The sequence below is a fragment of the Chrysemys picta genome, chromosome 1, assembly GCF_011386835.1.
Source record: "Chrysemys picta bellii isolate R12L10 chromosome 1, ASM1138683v2, whole genome shotgun sequence".
Classification (NCBI taxonomy): Eukaryota; Metazoa; Chordata; order Testudines; family Emydidae; genus Chrysemys; species Chrysemys picta.
This window is the reverse complement of record NC_088791.1, coordinates 301,613,854-301,634,063: the sequence shown is the minus strand read 5'-3', so window position 1 is coordinate 301,634,063 and position 20,210 is coordinate 301,613,854. Positions and strand designations below refer to the sequence as shown.

The 20,210-nt window shown below is 45.6% G+C and overlaps 1 protein-coding gene across 3 annotated transcripts in view; it reads left to right on the top strand.

Moving 5' to 3' along the window:
- Nucleotides 1–1,420: 1,420 nt before the first annotated feature.
- FREM2 (FRAS1 related extracellular matrix 2) overlaps nucleotides 1,421–20,210 on the top strand; it is a 201,732-nt gene continuing 182,942 nt past the window's right edge. For all 3 annotated transcript variants that reach the window (XR_006172745.2, XM_005305633.5, XM_065581285.1), the window contains exons 1-2: nucleotides 1,421–6,703; nucleotides 14,807–14,896. Coding sequence is in view for 2 of the 3 variants with exons in the window: in XM_005305633.5 (XP_005305690.2) it covers nucleotides 1,558–6,703; nucleotides 14,807–14,896 (5,236 nt within the window). In the remaining variant the exon portion in view is untranslated. The remainder of the gene's footprint in view (nucleotides 6,704–14,806; nucleotides 14,897–20,210) is intronic.

Sequence of the window (20,210 nt, the reverse complement as noted above, 5' to 3'; positions counted from 1 at the left end):
AGACATTGACTAATTTCAACTAGTTTTTATGATAAAATAATCTGTTTTCTAAGACTTATTTCCCGGCATCCTTTTTGTTTCGAATTGCCTATAACACTGTTCCAGAGCTGTTTTTACAGATTACATTTCCATTTTCATCAGAGATAGAAGTTGAGATGACAAACTTGATGAATGAAAGGCCATGTTCCCTTATTAAAATCCAAAAGGAAACTAATTCCTTTACATGTTTCTACTCTTTGTAGTTTCTATTTTTTTAAACCTAAACTTACAAACACAAGGGGCAGAAAGAGCTTTAACTTTTATTCTTCCACCACTAAAAGAACTCAGCTCCAAAGAGTGAAACTGGATATAACTTAATGTGGTTTTCCCTACAGATATTTATCAGTTTTCCTTCTGGGGCAAAGAAATGTGATGCTGACAAGCAGATTTCTAACACAGTTTGCACTCTAATTATTGCAACAAAAACAGAGTCATATATCTCTCAAATGACAGCTCTGCACTGTGCCTGCTTTCTCAGTGCCTTGGGGCACTTTTTTCCTTAACCTCCTCCGGTTTTCCACCTTCACCGTCCTCCCTCCCTCTCTCCCCCTATTAATTTGTCTTTCTTGCCAATTATAGACAACTCCTCTCCCTCTTTTAGCCGTGGAAAGAAAAGAAAGTACCCCCCCTTAATTATTGGATTTATTAACTCATAGTTCTCCTGAGTAATTCCTAACATTGTTTCCTCTGCTCTAGGCGCTATTTTGTAGAAGCTGCACTAGCCTGGAGCAGTTTCATTCACTGAGAGGCGGAATGACGCCTTGTTACGGATGAATTTGAAGGCAGTAAAAACAACGAGTCGTCCTTGTGGCACCTTAGAGATCAACGAATTTATTTGGGCATAAGGTTTCGCGTGTCGGGGTGTGTTACATCCCAGCCCCCTCTCCTTCGGGCAGGGGCGAGACTCCCCCTTTGCAGAGAGGGATGCTCGGGCACGCTCTGTTACCACCCTAGGATCTGGCTGCTGGCCTTTCCCAGAGAGTTTGCACCCTCCCCTGCTTCACGCCGTCCCTGCGCTTGCAGGACTCTGTTTCTCCTGCTGCCAATGGCACGGGGAAAGCAGCCTACCGGCTCCCCCCAGCTCCCCTTTGTTGCTAACCCTCCCTTTTGGGGGGGGGGGAGAGGCTCCGCTGCTTTTCCCGCGGCTTCCCTCTAAGCAACCTGTTGCAAGGAGGGGTGTTTCTGTGCTGTCGCCACTTGGATGATTGGCAAGCTTTGCTGGCCAATCCCCGCCGCCGACAGCGCTCCCTTGAGTGCTTATTGGATAGCGTGGGGTAAATTGGGAGGGGGGGGGTAGGGCGAGGTTTCGCAGCGTTCCCCTGTTCGCGGCGGGCTAGGGGCGAGTTTATAACGCAGCCTACTCGCCAGGCTGCGGAGCGCGGTGCAGTGGCTCGGGCCCGGGGGCTGCCGGGCGGAGGGGAAGCGGCTGCAGGCGGGGAAGGGGGCTTGGCTGCGCAGCGGGGGCCCTGCGCGTGCTGAGACGGGACTCGCTTGGCTTGTGCTCGGCAGACGGAGACCATGCAGGGCAGCCCCGCCGCACGGACTCTGCTGCCCGCGCTGCTGCTGCTGCTGGCTGGCAGGGGCGGCGGGGTCCGGTCGCAGCAGCCGCCCGCGCCGGGCGGCCCCGCGTTCTCCTACCCCTCGGCGCTGGGACCCCAGGAAGACGCCTTCATCGTGGTGGCGAACCGAGGGCTACGCGTCCCCTTCGGCCGCTCTGTCTGGCTGGACCCGCTGAGCGACCTGGTGCTGCAGGTGCAGCCGGGGGACCGCTGCCACCTGCGCGTCTTGGACGACGACCCACTGTGGCTGCGCCCGGGCCGCCTAATCCCGCAGCGCTTCCCTTGCGACTTCGCCCCCGGGGAGGTGACGTACTGGCACCTGGGCTCCCGCAGCCCGTCCCGGGACCGGGTCCGCCTGCAGCTGCGCTACGACTCGCCCAGCCGCGCCGTGGTGCTGCCCCTGGCGCTGGAGGTGGAGGTGCTCTTCGCCCAGCTGGAGATCGTCACCCGCAACCTGCCCCTCACGGTGGAGAGCCTGCTGGGCACCAGCAACGCGTTGGACGGCCGCAGCCTGGAGTTCGCCTTCCAGCCGGGCAGCCAGCGCTGCAGGGTGGGCGCCCTGCCGGGGCTGGGCGGGCTGCCCCGCTACGGGGAGCTCCTCGGTCAGCCGGCTGCCCCGTGGCATCCGTCGGCGGCCGGCGCCCCGTCGCCTTCGGTCTGGTGGGAGTGCGAGGAGTTCCTGCGGCTGGGGCTGCGTTACCGGCACTCGGCGGCCGGCCGCTCCCCGAACCGAGACTCGCTGCCCCTGGTGGTGGAGCTGCGGGAGGCGGCGGGCGCCGGCTCGTTGCTGAAGCGGGAGCATTTCCAGGTGCTGGTGCGGATCCGGGCGGGCGCCGAGAACACGCCGCCCCGGCCCAGCTTCCTGGCCATGCTGATGATGGAGGTGGACCAGTTCGTGCTGACCGCCCTCACCCCTGACATGCTGGCGGCCGAGGACACCGAGTCCTCACCGGACCTGCTGCTCTTCAACATCACCTCCCCCTTTGGGCCAGGCCAGGGCCATGTGGTCAGCACCGACGACCGCAGCCTGCCCATCGCCTACTTCAGCCAGCGGGACGTGCGGGAGCTGAGGGTCGCCTACCAGCCGCCTGCAGAGGACTCGGCCAGGGAGCGGCTCTTCGAGCTGGAGCTGGAGGTGCTGGATCCCGAGGGCGCTGCCTCCGAGCCCTTCGCCTTCATGATCGTGGTGAAGCCCATGAACACGCTGGCACCTGTGGTGACCCGCAACACAGGCCTGGTGCTCTACGAGGGGCAGTCGCGGCCGCTCTCCAGCCCGGGCCCCAGCCCCAGCCTGCTCATCAGCGACGAGGATGACCTGGAGCAGGTGCGGATCAGTGTGCTGGCAGGGCTGCGGCACGGGCACCTGGCCCTGCTGGAGGAGCCCCAGGCCGGGGAGCCCCAGGTCCGCAAGCACTTCACGGTGGCCGAGCTGGCGGCTGGCCGTATCATTTACCAGCACGACGGCAGCGAGTCCCCACTCAGTGACAACCTGGTGCTGCGGCTGGAGGATGGTGGTGCCCGGCACCATGTCGAGTTTCTCTTCCCCATCACCCTGGTGCCCACCGATGACCAGCCACCCCTGCTCAACGCCAACACGGGGCTGTCCTTGGCTGAGGGTGACATAGCCCCCATCCCTGCCCGTGCCCTCAGCGCCACCGACATCGACTCGGACGACGCTATGCTGCGCTTCGTGCTGGAGTCTGGCCCTGCTGCAGGGCAGCTGCTGCTCCGTCAGGCCCAGCCGTCCCTGGGCTGGGATGGTGAGAATGGGGGCTCCCCCTGGAGGAGGGTGCTGGGCTTGCCTGGGGACCCACCAATGTACGAGAGGCTGGTGAGTGAATGGCTGCAGCAGGACATCGTGGAGGGGCGGCTCTTCTACAGGCACCTCGGGCCCCACAGTCCTGGCCCTAGGATGGTGCTGGACCAGTTTGTCTTTAGGGTCCAGGATGACAACGACCCGCCCAACCGCTCTGGGCCCCAGAGCTTTATGGTCCGGGTGCACCCAGTGGACCGCCTGGCCCCGGTGCTTCATGGTGGCAGCAGCCTGCGCCTGGTGGTGGCTGAGCAGCAGGTGACCCCACTGCGGAGGAAGCACCTGCGCTACACAGATCAGGACTCTGGGGACCGGGAGATCCACTACACCATCACCCAGCCCCCCACTGACACAGACTCCAACCACCCTGGGGGGGCCAAGGGCACCCGCCTGGGATCCCTGGTGTTGACCGATGACCACTCAGTGGAGGTGATGCACTTCAGCCAGGCCCAGATCAACCACCACAAGATCTCCTACCGGCCCCCACAGCAGGAGCTGGGAGTGGCTCCCCGCCTGGCCCAGTTCCAGTACCGGGTGGAGGATGCAGCTGGTAATGCTGCCCAAGGCACCTTCACCATTTACCTGCAGCCCATAGACAACCAGCCCCCTGAGATCACCAACAGCGGCTTTACTGTGCATGAGGGGGCCAGGCATGTGCTGGGCCTGGCTGAGCTGGATGCTAGCGACACTGACACTGAGCCCACTCACCTCCAGTTCACCCTGACCCAGGGTCCCCAGCATGGACAGTTGCAGCTCTCTGGGCATAGTCTGGCCATGGGAGCAGCCTTTGGCTTGGAGGACATTAAACATGGTAGGGTGGTCTATGTGCACAGTGGTACTGAGTCTCACAGTGATGCCTGCAGCCTGGATGTGAGTGATGGGGTCCATGTGGTGCCCATCACACTGAAGGTGACTGTGCACCCTGTGGATGATGAGGTGCCCACCTTACGGCTGCCCCCAGGGACACTTGGCTCCTACTTGGACGTGCTGGAGAATGGTGCTGCTGAGATCACCACTAACGTCATCCAGGGCACGGATGAGGATACAGATGATCTGATGCTGACTTTCATTGTGGAGGACCCTCCCCAACATGGGGACATCCTGGTCCAGGGGGTGCCTGCAGAGAGGTTTTCCCAGAGAGACCTGCTGGATGGGGCTGTGGTATATGCTCACACGGGTGGTGAAATAGGGCTGCTGCCCAAAGAAGATACCTTTAACCTCACTTTGTCTGACCTGTCTGAAGAGTGGAGCATTGGGGGCAATGTTGTTCGTGGAGTTTCAGTGCTGGTGACAATCCTTCCTGTTGACAGTCAAGCCCCTGAGGTTTTTGTGGGGGAACACTTAATGGTAGTGGAGGGTGACAAAAGGGTCATTACACATGCCCACTTAAGGACTGAAGATGTGGATACACCTAGTGATGATATTCTGTGCACCATAGTTGCACAGCCAACCTCCGGTTATGTAGAGAACATCTCTCCAGCCCTAGGATCTGAAAAATCCAGAGCAGGTACAGCTATAAGTGCCTTTACTTTGAAAGACGTCCGGCAAGGGCACATTTATTACGTTCAAAGCATCCATAAGGGTGTGGAGCCTGTTGAAGACAGGTTCACTTTCCGCTGCTCTGATGGCATTAACTTTTCTGAAAGGCACTTCTTCCCCATTGTCATTATCCCAACCAATGACGAAGAACCTGAAATCTTTATGCGAGAGTTTGTAGTGATGGAAGGAATGAGCCTGGTTATCGATACTCCCATCCTCAATGCAGCAGATGGGGACATCCCTGCTGATGAACTGACCTTCACTATCACTAAGTTTCCCACGCATGGCCACATTGTGAACCAGCTGATCAATGGGACAGTCTTGGTGGAGAGCTTCACCCTGGCTCAGATAACTGAGAGCTCCAGCATTATCTATGAACATGATGACTCTGAAACAAAGGAAGACAGCTTTGAGGTGAAACTCACAGATGGTAAACATGCTGTAGAGAAAACTGTGCTAATCATGGTTATTGCTGTAGATGATGAGACACCCAGAATGACCATCAATGATGGGCTGGAAGTTGAAATAGGGGAGACTAAAATCATCCACAACAGAATACTGAAGGCTACTGATCTAGATTCTGAAGACAAAACCTTGACTTACATTATAAGGTATGGTCCAGGACAAGGCCTCTTACAAAGAATAAAGCTTTCAGGTGGGGTTGAGAATATCACACTGGGAATGAACTTTACCCAAGATGAAGTGGACAGAAACTTAATTCAGTACATGCATTTTGGCCAAGAAGGTATGCGGGATCTTATCAAATTTGATGTGACAGATGGGATAAATCCTCTCATTGACCGATATTTTTATGTGACCATAGGTAGCATTGATATTGTCTTCCCAGATGTGATCAGCAAAGGGGTGTCCTTGAAGGAAGGGGGAAAAGTTACACTTACCACTGATTTACTGAGCACCAGTGACTTGAATAGCCCAGATGAAAACTTGGTTTTCAGTATTACCCGGGCACCTGTTCGTGGCCATCTCGAATGTACAGATCAGTCTGGGGTGCCCATCAAAACCTTCACTCAGCTCCAGTTAGCAGGCAATAAAATCTACTACATTCACACTTCAGAAGATGAGGTGAAAATGGACAGCTTTGAGTTTGAAGTGACTGATGGTTATAACCCAGTATTTCGTACTTTCCGAATTTCCATTAGTGATGTGGATAATAAAAAGCCAGTAGTCACAATCCATAACCTGCTGGTGTGTGAAAGTGAAAATAAACTGATAACCCCCTTTGAACTGACAGTGGAAGACCAAGACACCCCTGATATGTTGCTTAAATTTATTATCACCCAAGTGCCAGTTCATGGTCAGCTCATGTTCAATAACACCAAGCCAGTTACATCCTTTACCAAACAAGATCTGAATGAAAATCTTATAAGCTACAAGCATGATGGCACAGAGTCAGCTGAAGACAGCTTCTCTTTCACTGTTACAGATGGGACACATACTGATTTCTATGTCTTCCCTGACACTGTGTTTGAAACAAGGAAACCCCAAACAATGAACATTCGGATAATGGCTGTGGACAATAGTGTACCCCAAATTGTAGTAAATAAGGGTGCCCCTTCTCTCCGTGTTTTGGCCACTGGCCACTTGGGTTTTATGATTACCAACAAAGTATTCAAAGTGGAAGACAGGGACAGCTTGCACATTACCCTCAAGATCAGGATCACAGAGGCTCCTCACCATGGCTTCCTGATCCACCTGGGAAAAGGCAACCATAGTATCACTCAGTTCACACAAGGTATTTCCATGTCTGGTACTCTGTCTTTAGAGCATTGGAAACATGCATGCAGGAATGAAGCATACTTAATTCTGAAATAATTGATCCCAGAAAGAGCTTGTTTACAGCATTAAGGGCCTGATTCTTTTTTTTTTTTTTTTAATGTATATTTGTGGTAGTGTCCAGGCTTCAGCAGAGAACAGCTACGAGTTGTGCTCGGTACTGTACAAACCGAATGAGAGAGACCGGGTGGGTGAGGTAATATCCCACGATATTAGAGAGGCAATGTAGGTGAGGTAATATTTTTTTGTTGGACCAACTTCTGTTCGTGAAAGCGACAGGCTTTCAAGCTGCACAGCTGAAGAGCTCTGTGTAGCTCGAAAGCTTGTCTCTTTCACTAACAGACCTTGGCTCAAAAAAAGATATTGCCTCATCTGCCTTGTCTCTCTAATATTGAGGGGCCAGCCCGGCTACAACAACACTGCAGACAAAAACAGAATAAGACAGTCATTGCCCTGAAGATTTTACAATTTAATTCTGCATCCTGTATTCATGTTGAGTATCAGTTACTCAAGGGCTTAGTCTAGCTACTCAACATGAGTACAGGTTACAGGATTGGTCCATAAAACATTAGACACTCATAACTTCTTGTTTTTTCAAATTGTTTTCCTTAAAAAATAATAATAGTTGACTGCTCCATTAGTAACTATCCTAGCATATTTAAGGTTCTTGTCATGTACTGCCTGGGTGCACTTTACATAGTTTAAAATTATCCCTAAGCCCAGGGAGCAAATATCTCATGACTACCTTATTGCCTTAATTGCACAAACTTTAAATCACAAAGTCTCTGTGGTAAAATAAGAGGTAATGTAAATATTTTAAATTATGTTGATGCTTGCTACTTAGTTTTTTTAAACTGTACTAGGTGGCATAGTTAGGATGGAAACCACATATGTTATATGCACTGAAATAAAGCCTTAAAACAAGGCTGTGTAATAACCTCCTTGAGTAAGAAAGGGTGTATTATCTATCCACTGGGGAGCTTTCAGTATTATGTTATTAGTTAATAGCTGGCTGAGTAAAAGTGAAATGGTGCTTCATGGAGCCTTAGTTGTAGTGAGTTTGTTTGCTCGAGTTGCAAATCCAGCGAACAGACCCCACAAACCTTACATTGGCATTCAGTCAAAATATGTATCCCAAGAGTTGCAGTGATAGGCAAACCTTAAAAAAGAAAAAGAAAAGCCCCAAATCATTGCAATATGGCAGGAAATTCAAGCTCCCTAAACTGTGGGAACCAACACAGCTGATGTATAAAGAAACATTCCTAATGATGTTGTGTTAGGACCTTTTGAAGTGGTGAGTATCAGGGAGAAGTACAGAGGAATAGGGAGTGTGCACTCCTGAGTGGAAATATTCATTTTTAAGGGCCTTGTCTTACATTTGAAATAGACTGGGTCATGTGTATTCCTTGGAGCAAACCACAGTACAGCATTCCAGATAAGCAAAGAGGCTCATTTGTGAGAATACTGACAGCTTGTTACTGCCTGCCACTTGGTCGGCCCACCCACCTTGTTTAACAGATGTGCAGCCCTCTGGCTGCTACATCCTGCATAGCAGAAGAATGGACCATGTTGGAGGAAGAGATGGGATGTGTAAGAGGCCAAGCAGGGAAACTCTGCATGCTGTACTCAGCAACATGTAGAATCCTGGTGCCATATAAATGATTAATTACCTAATCCTAATTCAGACATTTGCAACTATTGGAGTTACTTCCCTCCACATTTCCCCGCAGTACACCCATACTATGGTGTGTCTGCACCTGGGCTTTTCTGCCAAAAATTTTCCACTTTTGCTATCAGCTGCTGTTTCCAACAGCAGTGCTGATGGTAGTAGTGCTAGTGTAGTTAAGGCTTCAATCAGGCACCAGTGTTTTTAAGTGTACCGTGACTGTCTCTGCTCAGAGCAGGTTTATATAGCATATTTATTAAAATGCCAGTGGCCTCCAGCACCTTGTCTGCAGTAGTCTACCACTGGTGGTAGGAGAAGAAGAAGAAGAAGAAAAAAAAAAAGCCTAGGACAGACTAGGTCATTTAGGCATGTAGAACAGTCATAGCAAGGAGAAGCATGTGCTTCCAAGAGGAGGGAGGCAAACCTGGCAGGTACCTTCAGGTGAAGGAGTAAAGAACAGGGGAGCAGGATGTATGGGTTGGGGAAGGTAGCAGTTTTGGGGAGAAAAGGAGCAGTCCTCCACCAGGGCAGTGGAGGAAACTCTAGGCAGGGGAGGAACTCCTGGTTAGGGGCAGCAGTCTTGCAAAATTGGAAGGTCCTAGTCAAGGGCAAGTACAGCCCCCCCAAGTGAAGAAGGGTGACATCAGCCCTGCTGGGAAGAGGGAAAGGGAAAAAGGCTCCACTTACAGGAAGCTGCAGGAGTATTAGTAGGGCAAACCTGGAGGTGGAAGCTGTGGATGAAAGATCATTTGCCCCAGATCCCCTCTTCACCATATCTCTTACTGGGTGTATGGAGAGGGTTATCAGTGCTGGGAGCTACAACTTCTTGGCTAGGCTTAGAAAGTTTAAGTTTCAGCAGGTAGTGAGAGAAGCTTACTCAGTCCTGTAGATTGAGGAGCCTGTACAGAATTCTGGGCCCAATTCGCTGAGGCCTTGCACCTTGTGTACCCATTACACTGGCCTGAAGCATGTAAAACATTACCAGATCCAGAATGGGTAGCCTTTTACACCCTGTTCACTCACTGGTATAAATGATTACACAACATGCAAGGCAACAGCCTTTCTTCTTGTTGGACCTTTCCCATCTTTGGGGACCACTGTGAGTACAGTCCCCCCCCCCACTTTTTTTTTTTTTGACTGTCAAGAGTCAATTTTGACAGTGGGAGTTTCCTGTTACTGACTCCATGAGTCTCCTACTGCCATCTATCTATTTCTTTTTGTGTCTTATATCTTTTCCCTTTTTAAGGGCCCCATTCTGCAACATACAGAGAACCTCCTATGAGGAGCTGAATGCCCTCATCGTTCATGAATGTCACTGGGTGCTGATAAAGCTCAGCCTCTTACAGGAGGTATGCAGCAGTTGGAAGGCTCTGGTCCTAACCCCTCTCCCTTACTCCCCCCCCCACCCCCAAAGGGCCATTTTATTGCCATGAGTCCTAGCCTTAGAGCTTTAGCTACTGGATGGTGAACCAAGCATGGGGGAAGACACTTCTGCCCACATTGTTTTCCCATCCCTAAGATGGTGCCTCCATAACTGTATTAATGAACAGACTAATTTCATAGAAAGAGAGAACTCCTCTGATTTGAGATCCACTGTGCTTTAGCAGCAACTGCCCCAGTGGGGAAAAATGTTAACCACACAATAACTTTTTGTTTACTATTTGGGAAGGCCACTTTTTCCATAGCTGCTAATATTTTACCAAATACTGAAAAGAAAATCACCCAAATATGTCAGATAAACCACAAACTCCAATTGAAAATTCCAGAGCAGTAATTGGACATACCACATACTAGAGGAGTTTGCACTGACAGTTGATGATCCGGTTCAGGTTTTGTCCCTGCAGTATGTCTTCCTTTGCTCAGATACAGAATATGGGTTGGTTTGGGTTACTAATGGAAGTTAGATATTTTTTGTTAGGTTTACATTAGGTAGCATCTTGCTCACATGAGTAGACAGTGGACTTAATTGGGATACAGTGGGGTGCTGGTCCATGTCTGGGGCCCCTACGCACTAAAATAATACAAATATTAATTACTCACATGGGTAAATTACAAGTTAGCAGAGTTGAGCCCCAGGGTAATAAGTTCCAAGATTTTGCAAGCATACAGGATTGCTTCTTGCTCTCGCTTCCTCCATATGCTTATAAATATTAATGTCGTATAAAGAAGAAAAAAGGACAGCAAGATAGAAGGATCAAATGTTCCCCAGACAGGCCCAACTACTAAGTAACATTTGAAAATGTATAATAAAACTATTTTCTATTACTCAAGTTGTTTCAACTTCAAAGCATTACATTCTGATGCTTTATTTATTTATTTTTTATTTTCTCCATTTACTTTCACATAGCTTGCCTTAGGCTTGCAAGGATTTTAAAGGTGGAGAATGTACGACAACAAAAATCCCTCCCTAGCCAGTAATTTCAAACTCTCTCTTAGTTCTACTGAGGACAAAAATATTTACTAAGAAAATTGCTTATGCATAATCGCACAGCACTCATCTCTGCAAGTTAGGGCTGGAATTTGTTCATAGAAGATATTTATTAAGATTAGATAATTGACTATGAACAGGGGAACTCTATTAATGAACTGCCAAGTCTTTTCCATTAAGGAGAATAAAATGTATGTAGCTTTTAATTAGCTACTGTTTTTCAGTGTTTTGAACATGTATACTGCTATATAAGTGCTAAGTGTTATTTTGGGGCCTACTCAATCCAATTTGGTTAGCTTTGATTATTAAGGGCAAGAGTATGACCTGCAGCTCTATGAGTATGCCAGTGAGTGAAAGCAAAAGAAGCCCATTTTACAATTGTATACAAAAATAGGGCACAATCCTCTGGGACACATGGTATCCCAAAGGGGCCAGTGAGGAGGGCTGATCCGTTGCCTGGTCTCTAACTAATACACCTGCCAACGGATCTGGCCCTGTGCATGGGATTTAGTGGATGTGCTGCAATCAAGATTCTTCATCAAAATTCCTCCCTGAACTCCCCCTGGGGTGGGGTGGCTCCACACCTTCCCCTGTTGAGGCAAGTGCTTTGGAAGACATTCTCTCTCTCTCTCAAAAAAAAATAAAAATAAAGTACATTATTGGGGAAAAAACTCATGACAATCAAATGAGTTTGGCATAATTTTAACTGGGAAATCAAATTTCTAATCTTGTGTGGCTAACAGATTTATGTAATCCTGGCCAAAGACAAAGCTATAGGATTGCAGATCAGGCCACAATTCCAGAAACTGTTCAGCAATAGTTTAGCTGAGTTTGCAGTCACAAAGGACTGCATTACTGCTTGCAACTAAGAAAGTGCTAGTGTAATCAAATGAGCTATGGAAGGACAATGTAGGTTAGCTCAAATAACGCTAATATGTGTTTAACAAACACAAAGAAAGACATCCATATAGGATACTTCATCTAAATATAAAATTTTGGTAGATGTTATTGTTTTAGGAGCTGATCCTGCAAATCTTTACTTGAGTGCTTGGCTTTATGCATGTTAGTTCGATTGACTTTAATAGGACTTCTTGTATGTGTAAAGTTAAGCACTTGTGTAAGTGTTTGTTCGCAGGATCAGAGTTTTAATTTTTTGCCACATTGACATGAGGATATTCACTTGCAACCTCTTTATTACTCCAGGAGTTCTTTGTTTAAAAGAAAGTAAAAAATGTGTACTAAAGATAATTATTTAACATAAAAGATACATGTCTGGTTTTTGAACTATTATGCAGAGGGACACACAACCTCTAACAAAAATGCTTTTGACATGTTTTTACCAACCAATACACGTCCTGACTTGTGGGGAGAATCTGTATGATACTTGAGTTCCACTTAAATGCTATTACTTTCTAAAGTTTTGTCTAAAATTGTTCATGATATGATGCCCTATATGGTTGGGAGAAACAAAGGATTTCTCTTTCAAAGTAAGTGACAAGGACAAGTTTGTATTTACTAAAGAATTCATGTCACCGCATAAAGAAACTAGAAAACCCATATTAACAAATAACTGTTTTGCCTTTTGCTTTTTTCTCTTCTATTTATTTTGCTGCAACTGATGCTCCAACATCTATTAAACTAAATAAGTTGAATTCTCTCTTACTTCATTTAACTGAATTTGTCTAGGTTTTTCAGTGCATCACTAGTGTCTGAGTACCTCTGTTTGTGATGGCTCAGTTATAAAGATTGTAAGCCATATTCGGTAGAGTAGATGGTCTGTAGGAAGGATGGTTTAGTGACAAGGGCACTGAACTGGGATTCAAAGGACTTGGTTGGTTTCACTTCAGTTTGGTATTGTATAAGTAAGGGCAGAATTTGGCTTCATGGTTCCTGTTTGACATCAAACACATTGCATACAGGCATGTTTGAATTCAGTGCAATAATTAAAATGAAAAAAGCAAGTTTTACCAGAAATAAATAAGGAAAGACACGAAATAATGCAATTAAAATATAGCATAGAATAATTCCTTGTTTTATTTTAAAGTTTTTATAGTTTAATAAAAGCTTGTTCTAAGAGTAAATTCAGAGGATGGATTTGAAAGAGGTAGGCAAGTAACATGAGTTCTAGCATCAGTAACCTTGTTGTTATTGACATTCCTATATCGTGCACTTTTAGGTCACAATAATCTATCTTGGCTCCTTCATTCTCTTTTAGTCTATGAAGTGCACCTCCTTGCAACAGCATTCATTAGTGGTGGTAAGCCATGGCAATAGGTTTCCTTTGAGTGTCAAGATTTTCCCTAGTTGTACAACCAGCAAGATTGATCCCTTTTCTCCTTTTTTTATTGTCTAAATTGTTGCTGGACAGCTTATTGATCCAGAAAACCAGTGTTATACAGTGGTCTGAATGACCGGGCTGGCTCCAGGCACCAGCTGAGTAAGCTGGTGCTTGGGGTGGCAGATTGAACGAGGCGGCATTCCGCCCAATCCTAGGGCGGCACGGCCGCTTTTGTTGTTGTTGTTGTTCTGCTCCGGCCGCCCTGTAGGGGGCGGCGGTGCAGAGGATGGGAGCGCCCTGCAGCAAGCCCGGCAGGGCAGTCCTTGTCCTTCCCTCCCCGCCGACCTGAGTGGAGCCCTCCCTGCAGGCAGCAGGCGGCGTGGCGGGAGGGGCCGCATGGCAGCGCCCCGCTGTAGCCCTGACCGCCCCCCTTCTCTCTCTCTCCCGCCCGCTCCCTCCCCCTCCCTCTCCCCCCTGCTAGCCAGTGCCCCTGCACCCGTACTCCAGCGCACAGATCACTGTTTTTTTTTTATTTTTGCTTTGCTGTTCTGGCCGCCCCGTTTTTTTTTTTTGCTTGGGGTGGCCAAAAAGCCAGAGCCGGCCCTGCTGAATGATCATGCTTGACACACCTCATGTAACTGTAGAGGGCACTAATTCTGTAAGTTAGCATATGTTTCAGAATGAGTGGCACTGGCAAGGCACTCAGGACCAGTTCTGCAACCTTTATCTGTGTTGAGTAGAACCATATTCTAGACTACTTACAGAGTGAGGTACTAGTCAGCATAAGTAACAGTAGCAGAATCAGGCCCTTAGTGATGATTTCAGCTGAACAAAGTGCTACACAAAAACAAAACACCCCCCGCCCCGCATGTAAAACCCTCACCATTGACCATACCTTCTTACCAGCACTCATAACACACATGTATGCATATTTCCTCCGGGTTCTGTTTATCAAATATATATAAATAGGAAAAAACAGTGAACTTTGTTTTGTAAAACATGCAGTCCATTAATACTGAAATCCTCTGAGTCTAACAGTATGTCTAGTGTAAGCCTAGGCTTCTGTTTGAACTCAGACTCAAGCCTAACCCCCGTTCCATGTACACATAAATCATGCTAACACAGGGCTCAAACCCAGGGTCCCAGGACCCCACGGGGCTGGAGGGTCCAAGCCTGAGTCAAGCCAGGACCTATTGTTCAAACCATATTGCTTTGCAGTGTAGACATGGCCTCACTGGACTCGTGCCCTGGGAGTCTGCCAAAAGTATCCCACAATCCCCTGGGTTGATTTTGTCTTCTGGACAGTAAAGTTTGGTGGACAGTCAAGTTTTCCCACAGAGCCCCACAAGTAAAGGGCAAGAATTGGCCAAATTTTGGGAGGGTACTAGGAAATCTGGGATGTGGGTGGTTGGACTCGGGGCTAGACAATGCATTGTAGACTCTGGAGCCCCAGATTGGGACCCAAGGTTCAACAATTCCTAGCCTGGGGTTAAAAATGAGTGTAGATGCTCAAGACCTATGTTAACAAACCCAGTGTCTCCTCAGTCTGGATTAACATTGCAGTTTAGACATAACCTAATAGTGAAGTCAGACCTCTGATGAACAAATTAATGATAATTGTTAAGTGTTCCTATTCAAACTGTTTCTGTTTACATTTAAGTTAAAATGTGTTTGTCTTGACATTTTCCAGCTGATATTGATGACATGAAGATATGCTATGTTTTAAGAGAAGGTGAAAATGCCACAAGTGACCTTTTCCATTTTACTGTTGAAGATGGTGGTAAGTATTCAACTTCTAAAACAGCTTTCTGTGGGTTGAACTACCTTGTGCAGATGTTTAGGTTAATTACAGGAAGCTTGTGTAAGTTGTTACTTCACCAGCTTCTGTGCTTTTCAGTACTGTGGACTATTATTATTGTGGCTACAAAAAGTTGTTTTGAAGGAATGGTAACTATATTCAATGTGAAAATATTTAGACTACTATGGTAAAAGGATGAAATCCTCAAATCCCACATAAAGCTCAAGTTATGGGGCTTTATGCAGTTTTCCTGCGTATCCCCAACCCAGACTCATAGTTGCAGCATAATATCTCTGCAATTACTGCACTGTCTTGTGAGCGACAGTAATGGCTGCTGTACCTTAGAAGCCCCATGTTGCGGTTCCTGACCACGAGGCCCAATACCTCTCTGCGCACTCCCCATCAGTACCCAGCCCAAGCCGGGGAAGCTAATGATTCAACCAGCGAACCAAATTTGGTGATGAATCCTGGTCACATGCCACCTGAAGCACGTTGCGCATATGCTAAGAAGAATATTAGGAGCCATCGTGGACCTAATCCTTTCAGCACACAAGTCGTGTGGAGTCCCTGTTCTGCATATCCTTTCTGTCAAATCCATTGGGGTTTGGTCACATGCAAGGCCTTACTCAGGGTGATTAGTAACAGATGAATTTCAATAATTGAGACTTTGGAGGCAGGGGGAAAATGTTTCTATTTGAAATATATCTAACAGTTGCTCTTCAGCAAAAATGATTTACAAAACAAATATTGATACAAGATTTTGGAAACAATATGTGTGAACATGGCTAACTTTTTATCAGAGAGTTACATTTTAAGAAACGACCAGAGATCTTTCTATGTGTAGATGTCCCTATGGCTTGGTAGGTGATTGCTAAGTTAGGATGCTTTAGTATATTTTTCAATAAATTAAATTGCTTTATGTCTAAGCAACAGTGAGTTTTAATTAGTTTAATTTAACACTAAAATCTCTTTTCAAGAACAAAGCTATTTTGAGCTGGATTGTGATCAGCCCTTGTGTGTCCCCCCCCTCCCACACACACTCAAAGACAAGAAGCACTGTCCATCTAACAACCAATTGCAATAGCAGTCTCTGTGAGCAGAAACTGCTCAGCTCACCCTCTCCCTAGTTAGCAAATTGCCCCAAAGGAGGTTGGCAATAGCCCTGAGCCCATCCTCGCTGGCCTGTGGAGTGGGGCAATGCACTGGGAGTGGGGTGCTCTACGCCATCCTTCTGGATGGCACAGAGTGTACCCCCTCCTGTGTGCCAGGGATCTGTCTAAGAGATGATGTCTCCTGAGGCACAAATCAGGCTCTTGGAATTAGAGGCCACTTTTCAAAATGTGATTGCTAATCTGTACTGGCCCATTGACACCAAGATGAATTAATTATTTGTGGCATCCAGGCTTATTTTCCCAAAATATCTTAATTAAACCAGTACCTAGATCAGGGAAATGAAAGGGTAAGTACACATATGTGTATGAAACACTGTGTGAAATATTTTGCATGCAATGCCATAGTATTGTTATGGCAAGAGTCACCAAATGTCGTTACACGGAATCTCCCAAGTTCTTTTTCTTAATGTGTGAGCTCCAGTGTTAGGAAGACTAGCAGTATGGTGGTATTAGTTTTGTTACGGAAGGCTCTGAGTAGAGGGAGCTATGTGAGCAGCTGGAGAGAAAGTTTTTTTTCCTCTTACTTAATTGGCCTCTCAGAGTTGGTAAGACAACTCCCACCTGTTTATGCTCTCTGTATGTGTGTATATATATCTCCTCAATATTTATTCCACTCTATATGCATCCGAAGAAGTGGGCTGTAGTCCATGAACGCTTATGCTCTAATAAATTTGTTAGTCTCTAAGGTGCCACAAGTGCTCCTTTTCTTTGCCATGGTCTGTGATTAGAGTCAATTCTTGAAACAAATTTGCTCCCTAGGACATGGGCAAGGCTTCCTGATGGCCAGATCGGCCTCTGTAGTGTTTGGCCACTTCTGTTGGTGTATATGTGTAGCTAAAACAAGGTACACATAGCATACACCCAGACTCCGTGTCACTGATTTTTCTTTTACTGGGAAGCTAGCTTGCCAAAGTCCTGGACATCTGCTGCCACTTGGCAGAGGGGCAACAATATTTATTGTGTCCAATTGTAACCTGTAATAGTATGAGATTTTTTTCATAATAAGAAAAGGAATCATTCTACTTCAAAGCTGATTGTTGATTTTCTAACCCTTTGGGTATTTTCAACAGAGCTCTACCAGATACATTATCATGTTGCACATACCTTACCTAGGTGGTAAGGTAACACTAACATTAATGTTGTAGTCTTTATTTAAACCATGGAAAACATTGAGTTGTATTGTATTTCAACATATTTTGTGAGAAATGGTTGGCTAAAGAACTTGGAAGGGATGAAATTTGGGACTGAGACACTAATAGTTTTCTTTGTTTGGAATAATAACTAAATTATACTAGCAGGCTCTTCAGGATCTATAATTTCATGTGAGAAAAAAGCAGAAACTTGCCTTTCTAAATTTCACTCTTCCTCAAAAAGACATCAAAGCCTCTGTTGCGCAGGTCACGTAGGTTTTTTGGCAGAATGTCAGTGATGCAGAGACATTTGTTTCTATGTTCTTGATGCAAAGCCAGCTATTTCTGAGAGAATAAACACAACATTAAGGAGTGAAAGATTCAGTACAGAATACCCAAACCCACAATAGAATTATATATGACATGCTTCAATTTTCTCCTGTTTTGATTTCTGTCTCCTGAATTAGCATTGCTTTTTGAAATCTTGCAGTAGTAAACAAGGTTGTGATGTCTACTGTACATTACCTAAAGGTGTAAAATAAGTAATTCACTCTTTCTGTGGGAACCCTTAACTCTGGTTGAGTTGAACCACAGTGAAATCAGTCAGAATATGACTTGATCAAAGAATGAATGTTTGTTGAAATTACTCCATAAATATTATTTTAGGTAAGTCAAAAGCTGTATTGAACAAACACTTTCAAAAGTGATATTCTACTAAAGGTGGAGCAGAGTTGTGCTTACTATGTTTGGGAATTCTTTGGGACAGTCTTTTAAGACAGCAAGTTGCTTTATAAGGATGGTTTCTTGGACAAATTTCACTATTCTTAGAACAGGAAATAACTACTATCTCAGATATTATGTGGTAACTGTATTGAGATTTTAATGGTGGTAACTCCACGTCTTCCGATTTACTGTTCTGTCCTGTATTGGGATCTGCTGGTACATACCCCTATGCCTGTGTGAAGTCCCATTGACATTAATATGAGTACACATTGGTGCTGGGGAGCCATGCTTGCTGAGCCTGGTGCAGAAACTGGGCTTTGATTATGTATGGGTGGCACAAGAGCCACACTTACTTTTTTCTTTTAATCGTGCACACTGTAGTGATAGGTTGAAAAAAGAAAAAAAAAAGTTGGAAAAATCCTCCTTTTCATATGAGCAAACCTTTAAATGTAGTGAATTTTGAATCTTAACTGCCTGGAATCCTTTGTCATGTTAATATTAACAACAAAGGAACCAATATTACCAGAAAGCAGGAAAGAACACAGGAGGCAGAAGTGGCAATGTTAGGAAGAAATGGAAATCCAGGGTGATGGCTGAACTCCTGGACTTTACCCATGTTGTTGCGAGTACATGTTTATGGGATGGACAGTCACAAGCTCTTCAGAGCCTCCTGTAGTACATAAGTATATTTATTGGCTTGAGGATGGAGATTCAACCTTAACTCAAAATGTCTGAGCCTTTAATTGGTTTAAGACAGACTCTTTGTGTAGTTTATACATAGTATAATAGATTTATGATAGGCTTTAATAAGTATGGCAACTTTACAGTGTTAAAGAAGTCAAGTCAGCTTGATACATGGTGCCTTCTGTATATGTGTAGAGTTAGCATTTCAACTGTGCAAAATGGCACTAATCCATTTGGAATGAAAGTTAATGCACAAATTTGTTTCAGTGCATTGAAACCCTGTTCCTCTCGCAGAAAATTCCACACCATATCCCCTTATCCACTATGTGAAGCATTCTTGCTTCATAGATGAGAAATGACTGAAGTAAATACATGGTTGAAATCTAAGGACCCTATTCTACCTTCATTTTATGCCCAGTATGATTCAGATTTATTTTATGTAATCTTAATGAGAATGTGGAGCTAAATGTCTGTCTTGTTCAATCTATGAAAAATTGTCATTTTCCTCTTGGAGTTTGGTGCATGTCTCAAGAAACATGAAACTAGTTCAGATGGGTTACACTGACTTTATGGGCAGATTCTGCTGCTAGTGCAGAGCAAAATATACTCCAACATCTGGAACCATAATGTCAAAGTATTGCACAGACCTTAACTAATTAATCCTCAAATACCTCTGTAAGATGAGGAAAAATCACTTAACAGATGAGGAAGAACATTGATAGAAAAGTTGCCGTATGCCCAGAGTCGCACAGCCAAGAATGCTAGAGCTAATACTGGAGTACAGGCGTTGTTTGATCCCAATCCTGTACTCATTCCCTCATACAGTGCTGGCAGTAGAAAATCAAAAGCTTCTTTTTTATCAGTGCCACCAGGAAGTGCATAGCTTCATTTTTTTGCACATAAAATTATCCTTTCTATTTTGATATGACAGATACCTTTGAAACATTTAAGGCCAGATCTTAACCTGGTATAAATTAACGTAACACCATTCACTTCAGTGGAAGTGCCTTGACTTACACTTGCTCTGAATCTGGCCCCAGTACATGTTACATCTGGGGACCCTGTTGCTGAGTCTTTCATCTCTTGTCTGGCCCTTTTAATGTCAGTGGTTTTCGGTTTGTTTCCTCCTCTTCTTTCTCTGCAAGCCATCTGGTGCTCAGAGCACTTGAGAACAGAACTGAGTTCCTGGTTGGAGGGATTCAGGTGGTACGTCTCAACTAGACCTGGTCGTGAATTTTTCGATGAAATGTGTTTTATCAGAAAATGCTGACTTGACAAAGCTGAAACTTTTTGTGGGAAAGGGGCTGGTTCTGAGGAATTTCCTGTTTAAAAATAATTGGGGGGAGGGGGGGCGGGGGTTGAAAATGCCAAAACAGAGTTTTTCAACAATTTCAAGAAAGTTCAATTTTTCAATTAAAAATAACTTTATTTCAAAATGTAAGCTAATTTATAGTAAAAATGTAAAAAGATGATGTTGAAATTAAACAGAATGCTTCAAAATTATCAAAACAAAACATTTTGATTGACCCAATAAACATTTTTTTATTTTTTTTATTTTTGGATCTCAAAATGTTTTCAAGATTGACT